The 19,244-nt window shown below is 36.9% G+C and overlaps 1 protein-coding gene across 13 annotated transcripts in view; it reads right to left on the bottom strand.

The window, feature by feature from the left end:
• The window catches only part of ANKS1B (ankyrin repeat and sterile alpha motif domain containing 1B), a gene marked incomplete at its 5' end in the record, with an annotated part of 1,156,737 nt that overhangs the window by 467,296 nt on the left and 670,197 nt on the right, over nt 1–19,244 (bottom strand). For 11 of the 13 annotated variants that reach the window (XR_013830584.1, XM_079937794.1, XM_079937795.1 and 8 more), the window contains 2 exons: nt 13,729–13,801; nt 15,850–16,439. Coding sequence is in view for 12 of the 13 variants with exons in the window: in XM_079937794.1 (XP_079793920.1) it covers nt 13,729–13,801; nt 15,850–16,439 (663 nt within the window). The remainder of the gene's footprint in view (nt 1–13,728; nt 13,802–15,849; nt 16,440–19,244) is intronic. The other 2 variants (XM_079937796.1, XM_079937800.1) reach the window with 1 other exon arrangement.

Genomic DNA, 19,244 nt, shown 5'->3' with positions numbered 1-19,244 from the left:
TTGTATCCTGCTACTTTACCAAATTCATTGATTAGCTCTAGTAGTTTTCTGGTAGCATCTTTAGGATTCTCTATGTAGAGTATCATGTCATCTGCAAAGAGTGACAGCTTTACTTCTTCTTTTTTGATTTGGATTCCTTTCATTTCTTTTTCTTCTCTGATTGCTGTGGCTGAAACTTCCAAAACTCTGTAGAATAATAGTGGTGAGAATGGGCAACATTGTCTTGTTCCTGATCTTAGTGGAAATGGTTTCAGTTTTTCACCATTGAGAACGATGTTGGCTGTGCGTTTGTCAGATATGGCCTTTATTATGTTGAGGAGAGTTCCGTCTACACCTACTTTCTGGAGGGTTTTTATCATAAATGGGTATTGAATTTTGTCAAAAGCTTTTTCTGCATCTATTGAGATGATCATATGGTTTTTATCCTTCAGTTTGTTAAAACGGTGTATCACATTGATTGATTTGCATATATTGAAGAATCCTTGCATTCCTGGGATAAATCCACATGATTATGGTGTATAATCCTTTTAATGTGCTGTTGGATTCTGTTTGCTAATATTTTGTTGAGGATTTTTGCAAGAATGTTCATCAGTGATATTGGCTTGTAGTTTTGTTTCTTTGTGACATCCCTGTCTGGTTTTGCTATCAGGGTGATGGTGGCCTCATAGAATGACTTTGGGAGTGTTCCTCTCTCTGCTATATTTTCAAAGAGTTTGAGAAGGATAGGTGTTAGCTCTTCTCTAAATGTTTGACAGAATTTTCCTGTAAAGCAATCTGGTCCTGCGCTTTTGTTTGTTGGAAGATTTTTAATCACAGTTTCAATTTCAGTGCTTGTGATTGGTCTGTTCATATTTTCTCTTTCTGCCTGGTTCAGTCTCAGAAGGTTGTGCTTTTCTAAGAATTTGTCCATTTCTTCCAGGTTGTCCATTTTATTGGCATATAGCTGCTTGTAGTAATCTCTCATGACCCTTTGTATTTCTGCAGTGTCAGTTGTTACTTCTCCTTTTTCATTTCTAATTCTATTGATTTGAGTCTTCTCCCTTTTATTCTTGATGAGTCTGGCTAATGGTTTATTAATTTTGTTTACCTTCTCAAAGAGCCAGCTTTTAGTTTTATTGATCTTTGCTATTGTTTCCTTCATTTCTTTTTCATTTATTTCTGATGTGATCTTTATGATTTTTTCCTTCTGCTAACTTTGGGGGTTTTTTGTTCTTTCTCTAATTGCTTTAGATGCAAAGTTAGGTTGCTTATTTGAAATGTGTCCTGTTTCTTAAGGTAGGATTGTATTGCTATAAACTTCCCTCTTAGAACTGCTTTTGCTGCATCTCATAGGTTTTGGGTCATAGTGTTTTCATTGTCATTTGTTTTTAGGTATTTTCTTTATTTCCTCTTTGATTTTTTCAGTGATTTCTTGGTTATCAAGCAGTATATTGTTTAGCCTCCACGTGTTTTATTTTTTCACAGATTTCTTCCTGTAATTGATATCTAGTCTCATAGCATTGTGGTCAGAAAGATACTTAATATGATTTCAATTTTCTTAAATTTACCAAGGCTTGATTTGTGACCCAAGATATGATCTATCCTGGAGAATGTTCCATGAGTACTTGAAAAGAAAGTGTATTATGTTTTTTTTGGATGGAATGTCCCATAAATATCAATTAAGTCCATCTTGTTTAATGTATCATTTAAAGCTTGTGTTTCCTTATTTATTTTCATTTTGGATGATCTGTCCATTGGTGAAAGTGGGGTGTTAAGTTCCCCTACTATGATTGTGTTACCTTCGATTTCCCCTTTTATGGTTGTTAGTAGTTGCCTTATGTATTGAGGTCCTCCTACGTTGGGTATATAGATATTTACAATTGTTATATCTTCTTCCTGGATTGGTCCCTTGATCATTATGTAGTGTCCTTCTTTGTCTCTTGTAATAGTCTTTATTTTTAAATTATGTTGACTGATATAAGAATTGTTACTCCAGCTTTCTTTTGATTTCCATTTGCATGGAATATCTTTTTCCATCCCCTCACTTTCAGTCTGTATGTGTCCCTAGGCCTGAAGTGGGTCTCTTGTAGACAGCATATATACAGGTCTTGTTTTTGTATCCATTCAGCTAGTCTATGTCTTTAGGTTGGAGAATTTAATTCATTTACATTTAAGGTAATTATTGATATGTATGTTCCTACTACGATTTTCTTAATTGTTTTGGGTTTGTTATTGTAGGTCTTTTCCTTCTCTTGTGTTTGTTGCGTAGAGAAGTTCCTTTAGCATTTGTTGTAAAGCTGGTTTGGTGGTACTGTATTCTGTTAGCTTTTGCTTGTCTGTAAAGGTTTTAATATCTTCATCAAATGTAAATGAGATCCTTGCTGGGTAGAGTAATCTTGGTTGTAGGTTTTTCTCCTTCATCACTTTAAATATATACTGGAACTGCCTTCTGGCTTGCAGAGTTTCTGCTGAAAGATCAGCTGTTATCCTTATGGGGATTCCCTTGTGTGTTATTTGTTGTTTTTCCCTTGCTGCTTTTAATATTTTTTCTTGGTGTTTAATATTTGATAGTTTGATTAACATGTGTCTTGGCATGCTTCTCCTTGGATTTATCCTGTATGGGACTGTCTGTGCTTCCTGGACTTGATTAACTATTTCCTTTCCCATATTAGGGAAGTTTTCAACTATAATCTCTTCAAATATTTTCTCAGTCCCCTTCTTTTTCTCTTCTGGGACCCCTATAATTCGAATGTTGGTGTGTTTAATGTTGTCCCAGAGGTCCCTGAGACTGTCCCTCAATTCTTTTCATTCTTTTTTCTTTATTCTGGTCTGTGGTAGTTATTTCCACTATTTTATCTTCCAGGTCACTTATTCGTCTTGTGCCTCAGTTATTCTGCTATTGATTCCTTCTAGAGAATCTTCAATTTCATGTATTGTTGTTCTTCATTGTTTCTGTGCTCTTTAATTCTTCTAGGTCCTTGTTAAAGGTTTCTTGTATTTTCTCCACTCTATTTCCAAGATTTTGGATCATCTTTACTACCATTATTCTTAATTCTTTTTCAGGTAGACTGCCTATTTCCTCTTCATTTGTGTGGTCTGGTGGGTTTTTACCTTGCTCCTTCATCTGCTGTGTGTTTCTCTGTCTTCTCATTTTGCTTCACTTACTGTATTTGGGATCTCCTTTTCGCAGGCTGCAGGTTCGTATTTCCTGTTGTTTTTGGTGTCTGTCCCCAGTGGCTAAGGTTGGTTCAGTGGGTTGTATAGGCTTCCTGATGGAGGGAACTAGTGCCTGTGTTCTGGTGTATGAGGCTGGATCTTGTCTTTCTGGTGGGCACGTCCATGTCTGGTGTTGTGTTTTGGGGTGTGTGTGACTTTATTATTATTTTAGGCAGCCTCTCTGCTAATGGGTGGGGTTGTGTTCCTGTCTTACTAGTTTTTGCAATAGGGTGTCCAGCACTGTAGCTGGCTGGTCATTGAGTGCAGCTGGGTCTTAGCATTGAGATGGAGATCTCTAGGAGATTTTTGCCATTTGATATTACTTGGAGCTGGGAAGTCTCTGGTGGACCAATGTCCTGAACTCGGCTCTCCCATCTCAGAGGCACAGGCCTGATGACTGGCCGAAGCACCAAGAGCCTGTCATCCACACGTCTCAGAATAAAAGGGAGGAAAAAAAGAAAGAAAGAAAGAAGAATATAAAATAAAATAACATTATTAAAATAAAAAATTAAAAATTAAAAAATTTAAAAAGTAATTTAAAAAAAGAAAGAAAGAGAGCAACCAAACCAAAAAACAAATCTACCAATGATAACAAGCACTAAAAACTATACTAAAAAAAAAAAAAAAAGTACAGACAGAACACTAGGACAAATGAAATGGTAAAAGCAAAGCTATATAGACAAAATCACACACAGAAGTATACACATACACACTCACAAAAATAAAAGAAGGAAAAAATATATTGTTGCTCCCAAAGTCCACTGCCTCAGTTTGGGATGATTCGTTGTCTATTCAGGTATTCCACAGATGCAGGGTACATCAAGTTGATTGTGGAGATTTAATCGGCTGCTCCTGAGGCTGCTGGGAGAGATTTCCCTTTCTCTTCTTTGTTGGCACAGCTCCTGGGGTTCAGCTTTGGATTTGGCCCCAGCTCTGCGTGGAGGTCACATGAGGGTGTCTGTTTCCCGCCGAGACAGGACGGGGTTAACGTAGCAGCTGATTCAGGGGCTCTGGCTCACTCAGGCCGGGGAAAGGAAGGGTACGGAATGCTTGTCGAGCCTGCGGCGACCGAGGCCAGCATGACCTTGCACCAGCCTGAGGCACGCTGTGCGGAAGTTCTCCCAGGGAAGTCGTCCCTCGATCACGAGACCCTGGCAGTGGCGGGCTGCACAGGCTCCCAGGAGGGGAGGTGTGGACAGTGACCTCTGCTTGCACACAGGCTTCTTGGTGGCGGCAGCAGCAGCCTTATTATATACCATGCCCGTCTATGGGGTCGTGCTGATAGCTGTGGCTTGCGCCCATCTCTGGAGCGCCTTTAAGTGGCACTCTTCTTAATCCCCTCTCCTCGCGCACCAGGAAACAAAGACGCAAGAAAAAGTCTCTTGCCTCTTCGCCAGCTCCAGACTTTTTCCCCAACTGCCTCCCGACTAGCAGTGGCGCACTAGACCCCTTCAGGCTGTGTTCACGCAGCCAACCCCAGTCCTCTCCCAGGAACCGACCTCCGAAGCCCGAGCCTCAGCTCCCAGCCCCCGCCCGCCCTGGCGGATGAGCAGACAAGCCTCTCGGGCTGGTGAGTGCCGGTCAGCACCAATCCTCTGTGTGGGAATCTCTCCACTTTGCCCTCCGCACCCCTGTTGTTGTGCTCTCCTCCGTGGCTGCGAAGCTTCCCCGCTCTGCCACCCGCAGTCTCCGCCCACGAAGGGGCTTCTAGTGTGTGGAAACCTTTCCTCCTTCACCGCTCCCTCCCACTGGTGCGGGTCCAGTCCCTATTCTTTTGTCTTTGCATGTTCTTTTTTCTTTTGCCCTACCCAGGTATGTGGGGTGTTTTTTGCCTTTTGGGAGCTCTGAGGTCTTCTGCCAGCGTTCAGTAGGTGTTCTGTAGGGGTTGCTCCACATGTAGATGTATTTCTGATGTATTTGTGGGGAGGAAGGTGATCTCCATGTCTTACTCCTTCCACCTTGAAGGAGTAAGCTTCCATCTTGAAGCTCCTCGATAAGGTTTATTAAAAGAGCTGAGATGCTTCGTAGAAAGTCACTTTTGCATATAAAAACAAAGAACTTAAATATCTTACACACTTCTCTCAATTAAAATATGCACTTATTACATTAATATATTTTAAAAGCAATGTAAATTGAGGATCTGGCAATATTCCTAGAAGAATCTAGTTGAAATACACATAGTTGAGATTTATTGATCATTTGTCCTTAAGAAATTAAGTGGAAAGTTTTAAAGAAGGACACTCTGCCAAAGAATAACCCATAAAACAAAAGATAAAAGCATGAGTCATACAATTATAGAGTTGGAAAAGATATAGTCCTACCATTTATTTTCAAATTAAGAAACTTAGGTCCATTGTGAGGTGTTATTTTCCAAGTCACACAGCAAGTTAGCTCAGTGGTGGGAGTAGTAATCAGATCAGAGCTCTCTTCCTCACTGACGGTGAACTTCACCAATGCAATTTTGTTTCACAGATTATAAAAATAAGGTAAAGCCATGACTGTTGTTAAATGAGAAGAAGCTGCAGAGAAATGTATATAGCTTGACCTCGTATTTTTAAAACATAAGCAACATCTACCTATCTATTATCTATCTATCATCTTTCTGTTTGTAATTGCATGAAAGAAACTGAAGAAAAGCACAAGTATATACTCCATGTTAACATTGGATATTCATAGGAGTGATAAAGCAAGGGGGTAAGAAAAAAAGTAAGAAAACAGAGTTTTGTGAAATGGTAACATGAGAATGAAGATTGCAAAATTCTATCTATAAAATTATTAATACATAAAAATTGACTGTGCACATAGACAAAGGCTAGAAGGTCACTAGAATATGTACACAGACCAGGACATGGACAAAAGAAAAAAAAATCATTTGATCGGGGTTGGGTTATGGATATATTAAAAATTTGTGTTGTTATTTAAAAATAGTTTTTGCAGTAACAAAAACTAAATCAAATGAATCCCCTTTCTGCAACCACTGAAACACACCTATTTTAACTTAGAACTAATAAAAAGACTTAATCACGTATTCAATAAGGTGTTCACTTGGCAAAATTTAATCACCACTGATGGCTATAACATTTATATGTTTTACATATAAGTGTTTATGTATATGTGGTTGCATATTTGTGACTGCATAAATTTCAATTTGTTTACCATTTTATTTATTTACTAAATTGGCATATACTTTCTTCTAGTGAATGATGTAGACAATGAAAATATAAGTAACGTACACTCACTCTAAAAATTTAGGAGAGCAGAAAATAAAAATCACTGATAGTCTCACCCAGTGATATTCAGTTAATTTTTTTGCATATGTCCTTCCAGATGTTTTTCATGCATGTGTATTAAAAAATGGGATATAATTTACTTGGTTATCTACTTTTTTCACTTAGTAGTATATTATGGCTATATTTCCATGGTAGTAAATATAGATACAATGTCATTTTTAATTAGCTATTTAACATTTCATCATAAGGAATTACAGTAACTCATTTTACAAATTTTCTATTAATGGTGATTTGGTTTGATTCTATTTCTTAAATGATCATAACCAATGCTGATATGAACATCTTTATATACACATATTTTGCTCTTGTCCTGTTGTTTCCTTAGGATACATTCATAAAAGTAATATTGCTGGGTACCACTGTTCTTAAATTTATATAACTCTCTAGAAGTTTATACTTAAGTATCAAAAATACTGGTAGATGAGAAGCCCTTTGTTACCAGAATAGTGTATCATAGAAACAACCAGTATAAGCTATGAAGTTTTTCTCATGGGTAAGTGACCCATGTTTATCACTTCATTCTTCATTGTATTTTGGGAAAACAAATTTGTATCTAAAAGTAATCATTATGATGATCCATAACTTATGAAGGCCTGTTGTCTATATTTCAAATTACTCCCAATTATTTTTACTTCCGACTGTCTTACAAGTATGAGGTTGTTAATGGTGGACTTTGTAAAATGCACTGACATTTATATAGAAGTCATGCAACTAGTATTTTTAAAGTGTCTATAAAGGAGACTCTTTGCACTGTTTTTCAGCTTAATGGTGAATGGGCAAGGGGCTATGGTCTAGCAAAAATATCAGCCATACCCTGAAGATACTCATAATATATTAGAAATAATGGGCCATTATCCATCCTTTGTTTCACTGGAAATTTTTTTAAGAGAAAAATGGATAGAAGGGACTTGAAAAAATGAGTTTTTAACAATTTGAGCTTCCCAGTGATAGAATACATTGTCTCTGGAAGTAGTGAGCAGATGTTGATTGATCATATACGAAAGATGTTATGGAAAGTATTTCAGTATAACTACAGTAGAAGATGCACTTGCTCACCTCTCTAGGCCTCTTCTAGAAGGTTAAATATTCCGTTGAATTGAAAAAGTTTACCAGTTCTAACTATTGATACATCATAGGCAAATATTAGGCCACAGAATAACACCCAACTATTTTATACTTAAGAGAAAACAAATTTCACATATGAATATTACTTGTAATTTCAAAACCAGAGAATCTCAGCCATATTTTAGTGATCAAAATCTTTATTATGTAGGTTATTTTAGTTTTTAATGACTATTTGGAATAGTCATTAAAAGATGTTAAATAAATTTTAGTGTCTATTGTGCTAAGGACACAATTGTTTGGTTGATTAAACACTATCTCTTGATAAAGATTAGTTAACTCATGCTAGCCTAATGATTACTGTACCGCACACTGTTACATGGTTATTCTATTATTAAGGAGTTTCTTAGATTTAATCTATCTGAAAAAAAAACTAAGTTACTCAGTGAAGTGTTACATAAAACAATAATAAAAATTAATCCTCTCTTGATTTAGACAATAGTGTGCCTGTATGCTAACGTATGCCACTACCCACCTTCCCCAGTTGGTTCTATTAAAAATAGTGCTGTAAAAAGAAATAAAAATAAAAAATAAGTTATGCCTGTTGCAAAGCACTTCACAGAGAGGCTTTTATGTACCATTTAACAGTGCATGGAAAAAATATTACTGGAGGCAAGGAAAATTCTTCCTCTGAAAATAAGTGAAACCCAAATCATTATTAGCATATGCTTTCACTTTCGGGAGGTAGGAGATATTCAGGCTTGTGATTCATTTAAATATATGACCATGTGGCCTGTGCTTTGGGAGGGCTTTGGGGTTTAAGCTAAAGTCTTCCATACCAATAGTTAGGCTTTGCTAAGGGAAAGTGGTTGGTTTTACATGTAAACACCTCAGTTGGCTCCCCATAGTGCATATGCTCATGAATTGAACTAAAGAGAAAGAAGCAAAGGGCTGTCTGTTGTTCTTTATAGTAACATATTTTATTGAAAGGAGTATGAACTTCTGGAAGAAACAAAACTAGGTTTGAAGCAGTTGACTTTGACAAGTTACCCTTTCTTAGCCTTTCTTCATCTATAAAATGGGTATAATACCTCACCGAGTTATTTGGAGAACTGAATGCTCACAGGAGTAAACTGCACAGCATCTGGCACACAGTAAGAATGGAATACAATTCAGCTTCTTTCCTCTTTGTCATTTCTCTAATAGGGCAACTCTAGGAAACTGTAAATACATTTTTTTAAAAAAGTTGTTCTCCTAGAGTTTGAGGAATGATATTCCCATCAGCAACCTTAGCAGGAGCACAGCTATCAGCTGCATTGATGGCAAAGAACCTCCGGATGCAGATCTGAACTGTGTGAGTAAATATCAGGGGCCTGGAAGCAACCAAAACATCAGGGAGGAGCAGCTTCTGGGGCTGTGGAGATGTCTGCCGTAGCCACTTAGAAACAGACTCTCTTTGGGGAAAGGATCATGTGAACTCTCTCTGTTCCTGTAGACCAGGGAGAAGGTGGAGCTTAGCTCAGGAGGAGAGAACACTTACTCTGCCTTAGCGAGTCCCTAAATTCCTAGAAACTCTTCATGGAAGGTCTCTATGGCTATAAGGAACCCTGCACTGTAACCTGGCCCTCAGACTCTTGGAGGAAGAGAAGCAAAAGCTTAGAAAGCAGGGCTCTGGATTATTGTTAACTGCTGCTTTCAGAGCTATGTATTCTCTTAAGCAAATAACTTAAGAGTTGCTTTATCTATCCAATATAGACAGTGTACTCTATGGTAAAATCCTTTACAAATACTTTATAATTAAAATTTAGATGAAATTCATACATTGGCAAAAGTAGATTTTTAAAAGATAAGACTCTAGAATATTTCTCTTTGAATACAATTCAATCTTAAGTATAAGGACAAAAATCCCAGCCTCAAAAAATACGTTTTAACTAAATACTATTTTTTATATTCAGGTACCTGAGATCAATCTAATATAGTCCATATACCTAAAGTCCTTGTAGCAGGAGATGAGTGAGGCCAGTTTAGAAATAGGAGGGTGTTTATAAGATTATCAGCCACCCCTGGACTGTAAAGTCTGGGCACTTGGTTACTTTGCATATTTGCTGTTGTGTAACAATAAGCAGATCCTGTGGAGCCAATTATTGCCTCCACTTTACTTAAGTGATTCTCAATCTCATCAAGAAGATCATCAACTTGATTCTTGGAAAGTGTGACAACATGAAGTAGTTCCAATGAATATGGTAAATTTCCTAACATGAAAGTACTTCCTTGTGATACAAAGACAATGGTTAAGAAATAAAACTTCAAGAAAGACTCCACGTGAAAAAAACTTAGAATATGAAGAGTTATATCTTAACTACAGTTTTTACTGATCAAAAAGAAAGATTTCCCAAGTATCTTCCTGTGTGGTGTACACTCTAATTAGAAAGGTAAGTCATGCATACCTGGATAAGAAAGTAAGAGAATTTATATTTATTGATCACCTGCTATGTTTTAGGCTACAGTAGTACAATCGTATAATTTAACCTTGCAGGAGTCTTATGAGGTGGTTGTTAAAACTCTGAATTTATAGGGGAAGAAACTGAGATCAAAGAGGTCACAAAGCCACTGAGATGCAACATTGGGATCTGAAGCCAAATCTATCTAACCTTAAAATCTTTTCTCTGAAAAAATCCTATACATGGCTGTACACGATGACATAGAATGTATTATCATATCACATATGCAGCACCACCAAAGAGCAGGGTGTTCTACATAATACGAGGTATTGATATAACTGAATCCTACTGCCAATGCCAATTTATCTGGCATTTAAGTCTGATTTCAAGTGGGAAACCAGACGTTATGTTTGTGAAAAACATCCATTAATATTAGTCTGAGTGAGAACCTAAGGGACTGACCTAAAATAAATTCAGTAAATGTTATTTACTTTTATTTCTATCTTAGTCCTGGAGAGTTGGGGCTGCCAGATAAGCTTCAAACTACTGTATAATTGCTGAGGAACTTTTTTAAAAGAGAGAAAAATGATTTCTATGGGTGAAACTAGTTATACAATTCATAGAGACTGCTCAAACTTTGAGCTGGTTCATATTTTTAGGAATGAAGATGGAAGAGTTCCAACTCCCTTCCTGGTCCAATAAATATTTTGTTTACAAAAATACCTGAAATTGCAAATGCAAGCGCGGCGGGAGGAGGGCAAACAAAAACAATGAAACATAAGGGGCAACAGCATGGAAAATTTAATGCTGATCCTTGATCCATCATGTATCTCCACTGCTTATGATTTTAGTCTCCCAATCACCTTCTGAGGTTTTTAGCAACAAACATCATAAATGCTCATAGAACTATGCATCTGTGATGAAGCCAGTCGTAGTGCTTGGCTCAGTGGCCTTCCAAAACAAAACTGTAGATGCCGACAACACAATACTAGGTAAAGTACCATTGCCTCGTGCTCACTCTAAATTGACTTCCCATTGGTTTTACTGCACATGTCTTCCTCATTGTCAAGCAAAAAGAGAATACTCAGATTTCATAAAAATAATTTAGCACATTTAAATCAATGCATTCTAAAGGGACTTCCTTGGTGGCACAGTGGTTAAGAATCCACCTGCCAATGCAGGGGACACGGGTTTGATCCCTGGTCTGAGAAGATCCCACATGCCAAGAAGCAACTAAGCCTGTGCGCCACAACTCCTGAGCCTGCGCTCTAGAGTCTGTGAGCCACAACTACTGAGTGCGCGTACCACAACTACTGAAGCCCGTGCGCCTAGAGCCCGTGCTCCATAAGAGAAGCCACCGCAGTGAGAAGCCCGTGCACCGCAACAAAGAGTAGCTCCTGCTCGCCGCAACTAGAGAAAGCCAGTGCACAGCAACAAAGACCCAACGCAGCCAAAACGAACAAACAAACAAACATCTAGATTATCCTCTTCTCCTTGCTGGGGTAGCCTGGAGTTTTATGCTCTCTTTTAGTAATTACTCTTCTCTGGTACCATCTGACTGTCGGGCTTGTTATGACCTGCACTCTAACTGACACGCCACAATTCCAGGGAATACAGCAAATTTAACATGAAGGCTGTGAGACTAGCTGACATTGTAAAGTTCTTAAAAGAAGGGCTGATGTGTGGTTACCTTGATATGCCCACACTGTCTAAAACAGCATCTCCCTCATGATAGGGCAAGGGAGAGGTAAAATTTAATACATGTCTACATGTATCATACTCTACTTATATGCCATTGCATATGTCTCTACGATGATCCTACATTAATATCTCCATTTCTGTTGATGGGGAAACTGAGTGAGTTGCCGAAGATCAAGCAGCTAGTAAATAGCAGGACTGATATTTGAATTCACTTCTGTCTGACTTTTTATTCCACCATGCGATTTCCTGGCCACACTCAGTACCCAATACATTATTTGTGGAATGTCATCTTCACGGGGTTGTCTATCACTTCTCCAGTTCTGTCTAGTCTCGAGAGGGAAAAGCCTGCACCACTAAAGCTGTAATTCACAAATGGCCTAATGGCCAATTGGAATGCCACATGTTATGGTCAATCACTTAGTGCATAACTAGTGTGTAATTAAGAAGTGAAAATTAAGGCGCATACAGAACCAGTCTTTGTTAATAGTAATGATGCTTTGGGGACTGAGTCTTCATTTTCATTATCACTGTAGAAAAATAGTAAATAAAGGCAGTGGGTAGGATGGTGATCTGAGAGGTGAAACGAGGGTAATTTAAGGGAAAATAATCTGTGGATTTATTTATTATTAAAATGCCCTTCAAAGGCAATTTTGCCCGAGTGGCAATTTTAACATTTGTACTTATTTTCATTATAATAAAATTTATGATATTTTCGCAATTCTATGGTACTATCTGAAGAATTTTACATTAGAATGTTCAATGTCACCTAAGTCTTCCAACAGAGAAGCATTAAATCTCTGCTTGAATATTCTCAGTAACGGGGAACTTACTATAAGAAAATACATTCTTACCTTCACATCAGTCAAAAATCTGCATTCCTACAGATTTCTTGAAATTATTCTGTAAGCATATCTGAAAGAACTATATGGCAACATACATTCTTAGGCTAGTTCTCTGGATACTGGAAAAGTCCTCAATGTTTATCAGCATTTCTGTGTGAGAGAGCTAGCTACACATGCCATCAAGCTTGTGTCACTAAACAAATGCACACAATTTTGGTAATTTTTTTCATAATTTTTCAGTTCTTAAAATCTAAAACAAACACGTGTTTTAGAAAAAAAAAACTGTCTAGTTTTTAAAGAAATTATCACTTAATTAACATGGAGCCCAGCCATATTAGAACAATTTAAGTTCATACTTGTCCCAGCATAGGAGCAAGGAGTGGGGTGCTCCTGCAAGGGTATCATTTAGACCTGAATGTTCCCTTCATTGACTGCAACCCCAGATTTCAATGTCACTTCTTGTCTACCCAGGCCCAGTGCACCAGAAGAGAGCACTTCTCCAACTTTCCTGTGCTTAACAGTCACTTAGAGTGCTGTTAAAAGACTCTGGTGACTATCAAAGGGCCACAAGGACTGTAACTGTTTACCCTGTGATATATTTAGGCTTCTCTCCTACAGACCTTAATCTTATCATCTCTACAGAAACATCAACTATCACTACTAACTTCAAGTTTTAAATGACGTTCCACTCTTGAGCTTTAATTATAGGGAAGAAAACAATACCTTGTAAGGGTGATTGCAGAACCGACTATTTGTGAGACACGCTGCTAGGTATTCTGGGATACAAGAAGATGAATAACACACAGTTCTTGCCATACTGGAGCTTACAATTTAGGAGAAGTTGTTAATCAATTGGCCAGGATGAATGGGACGTTTCACGGAATGAGAAATAGTAGTGTGTTGTTACCATGTTCTAGAACATTTTGAATTGCTTCATACTTAGCTCTACATAAAGTTGGAATTTCATTAATGTTAACTGGCATAGTAAAATAGCACATGGGGAAAAATCTCTCAATTTGCTAAATCAGTATAATTGATGTTGTTTAGAGGTTATAGTTGTTTGATATGAATGGAAAAAAATAATTTGTAGCTACTATTGTTATGGTAAAACATGAAATTATCTATAGACTCCTATCATTTCATAGCTAGTTCTTGAGCACATTTATTCCTTACAACATAGAGGAGAGGTTTCCTTACTTGTGTTCTCACCATTAATTTCTTCAAGTTCGCTGTTAATTCCAACATCTATGGAACTCATTATTTTGTCAATCTGTGAGAAACAAAAACCATATAAAGGAATTATTACATTCACTTATAGTGTTGCACTTTTATTTTTTATTTAAAAATTTTTAATTTATTTTTATTTTTTATACAAAATTTAAAGGTTAGTTTCCATTTACAGTGATTACAAAATATTGGCTATATTCCCTGTGTTGTACAATACATCCTTGAGCCTATCTTACAGCCAATAGTTTGTACCTCTTAATCCCCCACCTTATATTGCCCCTCTCCCCTGCCACTGGTAACCACTAGTTTGATTTCTATATCTGTACGTCTGCTTCTTTTTTGTTACAGTCACTAGTTTGTTATGTTTTTTAGATTCCATATATATGTGATATAATATAGTATTTGTCTCTCTCTGTCTGACTCATTTCACTTAGCATACAGCATTGCATTTTAAAATACTTTCATATGCCAGAAGCATATATGCTTTTTTTTCCCAGAAGCATATATTCTTGATATTATTACCATTGCAATTCAACAATTAAGAGACCGACAGAGAAGGGTTTAAAGGGAGGCAGACATCTTTTGAAATGCTTTTAGAAATACATATTATATTTCCCTTTCTTAAACTTTCAAAATCAGCTTGCCTTTTCTTTGTATTTCCTAAAATGAACTTTGTTTGGACCTACATGGGTCAGTAAGTTAGAAATTGTGTATTCTTTAAACTCAGATGGGGAAGGAGCTGAAGATAAATTCACGTGACGATGTCTACCCTCTCGGGCATACTTCCTCTTCTGTCTGAGAGCGTGCATCTCATCTGACCAGTGAAGCATGACCATTAGAACCAAGTTCTTGTTAAATGGTTTAACCAGACACAAGCTGATTTGTAGCATGTAATCACAAGAATCTAGGCATGGAGACAACCTGATGCTAAGAGGTAAGTTAAATGTTAATTAATCCTGCCATGTTCCAAAAAGGATCTCCAGATGTTATTCACAGAGTTAATAAATATAAGAAATGGATAGATCTGAATAAACTATCAATCTACTACTATGGAATGTATAGGAAGATGTGACTGTTAGAGCTTTAGCTATTTATGGTTTAATCCCTCTCCTCATCATCCTAGCAACCTTAGTAAGACAGCAGGTTTCAGAAAGGACAGTGAGCATTACTTAAAGGTCCCATTTTGTTCACCCTGAAACAGGTGCAGAGAGATTAAGTGATTTTCTCTAACAGCTCAATTCAGAATGTCAATACCAGAACCATTTCCATTTCTAGTTCTCAGAATACTATAGTGACCTACTGTGCTTCAAAACCTAATCCAACCAGCACAATCTTCTGAGAGACAAAATGTGACATGTTAGAATGAAATGCCAAGGAAGAGCGTGGTCCATTCTTTGAAGAAATTCAAGAAAAAGCAAGAGACTTCATTACTTTATTATATAATAATGATGTCAGGGAAAAGGATGATATTTTATAACCTTACAAGGGCACTTGCTTTCTGAGTAATTCTATGAAATTAAAGACTTTGTCTTTAAGTAGAGCTTAAATTGGTGATACTGGACTATAACATATTTTTCTTTAATGTCTCTCTAATAGTTGTAAAGGGAAATATTAAGTAATTTGTGTTTTTTGTATGGTATTTGGAGAAAGGCCAGGACCATTCTGTTTATCATCAAGATTATAAAAGTCCTTCTGAAACTATAAGATACTTTAAAGAAGGGAGATGAGCTAACAAAGAGTTTAGCAAGTAACAAAATGATATGGAGCAACAAAAATACAAATATTTTTCTCAATTTGTCAGCTGCTATGCTTGGTAGGACACAATGTGAACATTTTCTTGTACCTCATAGCTAGTTATTACTTCTGCTTGATATCAATTTCTATAGAAACAACAGATTTCCCCTCATGTGTTGTTTTCACACTCACTGTGAAATTATCATGTGACACCTCTGGAACCTTTCCCTTCCACTTGGAATTATATGTGGTTGTTAATTTTTTTTCCTTTGAGAGACTTAAAAAGCTGAAAATCCTTCTCCCAAAACCCCCTCGATGCTAAAGCATTAAATAAGGAATAATAAGAACAAATCTTACTTCTTCCCATTCGGAAGTGAAGGATGGCGTTCTTTCAGAATTCCCTTTAGAACTGTGATCAGCAGTTGAAGATTCAGTCCAGTTAACTCTTGATGTTTTTGCATTCGAAGGGTAGGCAATGAGATCAGAATCCGATTTAGAGACACTTTTTGATAAATGCATGTCGATCAGGGCTTTTGGCAATGACCTTATTCTTCCCAGGGTACAGGCTCTCTCCACAAATCCCCCCGTGTTCACAATCCACTGGTCCCCATTCCGGGATCCACTCCTAGTTGTTCTTGTGCCAACAATGGTATGGTTTTCGAGTTGGTTGCCTTTTTTGTGAAAAATTGTTCTACTGACTACTTTGGGTTTAATTTTCTTTACCAAAGGTTCTGAGTTATTTTCTATTGGAGTCTGCTTGAAAGGCAAAGGACTATTTGTCAAACTGACTTCATCTTTTCCTTCTTCACGTTCATCTCTTTTCCCATAGAGATGAAATGGATTTTCAGGGGACTCACATGCTGGAGAGGATCCATGGAGAAGGCCTGCAAATTGCCCAGGATCATATTCTTTTGGGGGATCATTGTCCTCCTCTTGAGAGAGATCATCTGCAAAAGGGAAAAAGAAGGTCAGGATGCTTGTTTATAAAGGACTCTGAAAGCCCTGATACAACTTGTGCAATGTCCAGACATTTGATTTGTTGCTACACAGTGATATCCTCACTTTATGAAATACCCATGAGGCTACAGTGCCATGTATAAAATGAATGTGTGTGTGTGTGTGTCTGTGTGTGTGTGTGTTTGTGTGTGTATGAACCAGATCTTCCTGAATTACTTTAGGGTGCATTTCAAACGTATGAATCGGGTATTAATTGAGTAATTGCCCACCCTTCTCCTTTGTCCCCAGGGAATATGTTTTACATTGGATAAAATCAGGTTTTCTTAAAATGGGACACCCACGTTCAAACTCTTGGAGTAAATGAATCATTGTGCAGTAGGACATCAGGCAGGTAAATCAAGATCATATATAATGACATTCCTTTGCCCTTCTGCCAGGAAATAAATTCAAAACCAAAATCTTGAAAAGAAGTATAATTAGGAGTAATTTAAGGCTAATAATCCGGACGTGTTACTTCAAATATAAAATTAAGATTAATTCTATACAGATTATATGATTTAGACAAAAAGGATTTGTTCAGGCTTAAACATAGGCAAACAATGCAATATCACTAAAAATTGAGTGTCTTTTACAAGAAACTGATGTTGAGCTACTAACGTAAAGCTATCTTTCTTTCTTCTATGATAGCATTAGTTATTTTTCAATTTCTTTAGATCTTTGAAAATGTAATGCAGAAAAGAAACCAAAGATGATAATTTTTATTCTTTATAATTTTTTCTAAGATAAAACATAAACATTTGCTGAGATTTAAAATACACCATGCCTTTTTTTAATGACCTAATTTGTCTTTTAAAGACATACTGTGTAAAAACCTGGCCAAAGAAATTAGCAAAGGAAGTCAGTTTACTTTTTTGATTGGTCACTTTAATATTCAGCTAAATCAATGAATTTGGTAAAGTTGCAGGATACAAAATTAATGCACAGAAATCTCTTGCATTCCTATACACTAATGATGAAAAATATGTAAGAGAAATTAAGGAAACACTCCTATTTACCACTGCAACAAAAAGAATAAAACTACCTACAAATAAACCTACCTAAGGAGACAAAAGACCTGTATGCAGAAAACTATAAGACACTGATGAAAGAAATTAAAGATGATACAAACAGATGGAGAGATATACCATGTTCTTGGATTGGAAGAATCAATACTGTGAAAATGAATATACTACCCAAAGCAATCTACAGATTCAATGCAATCCCTATCAAATTACCAATGGCATTTTTTACAGAACTAGAACAAAAAATCTTAAAATTTGTATGGAGACACAAAAGAACCCGAACAGTCAAAATGATCTTGAGGGAAAAAAACGGAGCTGGAGGAATCAGACTCCCTGACTTAGACTATACTACAAAGCTACAGTAATCAGGACAGTATGGTACTGGCACAAAAACAGAAATATAGATCAATGGAACAGGATAGAAAGCCCAGAGATAAACCCATGCACCTATGGTCAGCTAATCTACGACAAAGGAGGCAAGGATATACAATGGAAAAAAGACAGTCTCTTCAATAAGTGGTGCTGGGAAAACTGGACAGCTACATGTAAAAGAATGAAATTAGAACACTCCCTAGCACCATACACAAAAATAAACTCAAAATGGATTAGAGACCTAAGACTGGACACTATAAAACTCTTAGAGGAAAACATAGGAAGAACACTCTTTGACATAAATCACAGCAAGATCTTTTTTGATCTACCTCCTAGAGTAATGGAAATAAAAACAAAAATAAACAAATGAGACTTAATGAAACTTAAAAGCTTTTGCACAGCAAAGGAAACTACAAACAAGAGGAAAAGACAATCCTCAGAATGGGAGAAAATATTTGCAAATGAATCAACGGAAAAGGATTAATCTCCAAAATATATAAACAACTCATGCAGCTCAATATTAAAAAAACAAACAACCCAATCCAAAAGTGGGCAGAAGACCTAAATAGACATTTCTCCAAAGAAGACATACAGATGGCCAAGAAGCACATGAAAAGCTGCTCAACATCACTAATCATTAGAGAAATGCAAATCAAAACTACAATGAGGTATCACCTCGCACCAGTTAGAATGGGTATCATCAGAAAATCTACAAACAACAAATGCTGGAGAGGGTGTGGAGAAAAGAGAACCCTCTTGCACTGTTGGTAGGAATGTAAATTGATACAGCCAGTATGGAGAACAGTATGGAGTTCCTTAAAACACTAAAAATAGAATTACCATACGACCCAGCAATCCCACTACTGGGCATATACCCAAAGAAAACCATAATTCAAAAGGACACATGCATCCCAATGTTCATTGCAGCACTATTTACAACAGCCAGGATATGGAAGCAACCTAAATGCCCATCGACAGACGAATGGATAAAGAAGATGTAGTACATATATACAATGGAATATTGCTCAGCCTTAAAAAGGAATGAAATTGGGTCATTTGTAGAGATGTGGATGGATCTAGAGACTGTCATACAGAGTGAAGTAAGTCAGAAAGAGAAAAACAAATATCGTATATTAATGCATATATGTGGAACCTAGGAAAATGGTGCAGATGAACTGGTTTGCAGGGCAGAAATTCAGACACAGATGTAGAGAATAAACGTATGGACACCAAGCGGGGAACATGGCAGGGGGTGGTGGTGGTGGTGGTATGATGAATTGGGAGATTGGGATTGACATATATACACTAATATGTATAAAATGGATAACTAATGAGATCCTGCTGTATAAAAAAATAAATAAA

This window comes from Stenella coeruleoalba (genome assembly GCF_951394435.1).
Source record: "Stenella coeruleoalba genome assembly, chromosome: 11".
Classification (NCBI taxonomy): domain Eukaryota; kingdom Metazoa; phylum Chordata; class Mammalia; order Artiodactyla; family Delphinidae; genus Stenella; species Stenella coeruleoalba.
Note: the sequence above shows the minus strand (reverse complement) of the source record. Positions and strands in the feature narration are given on the sequence as shown.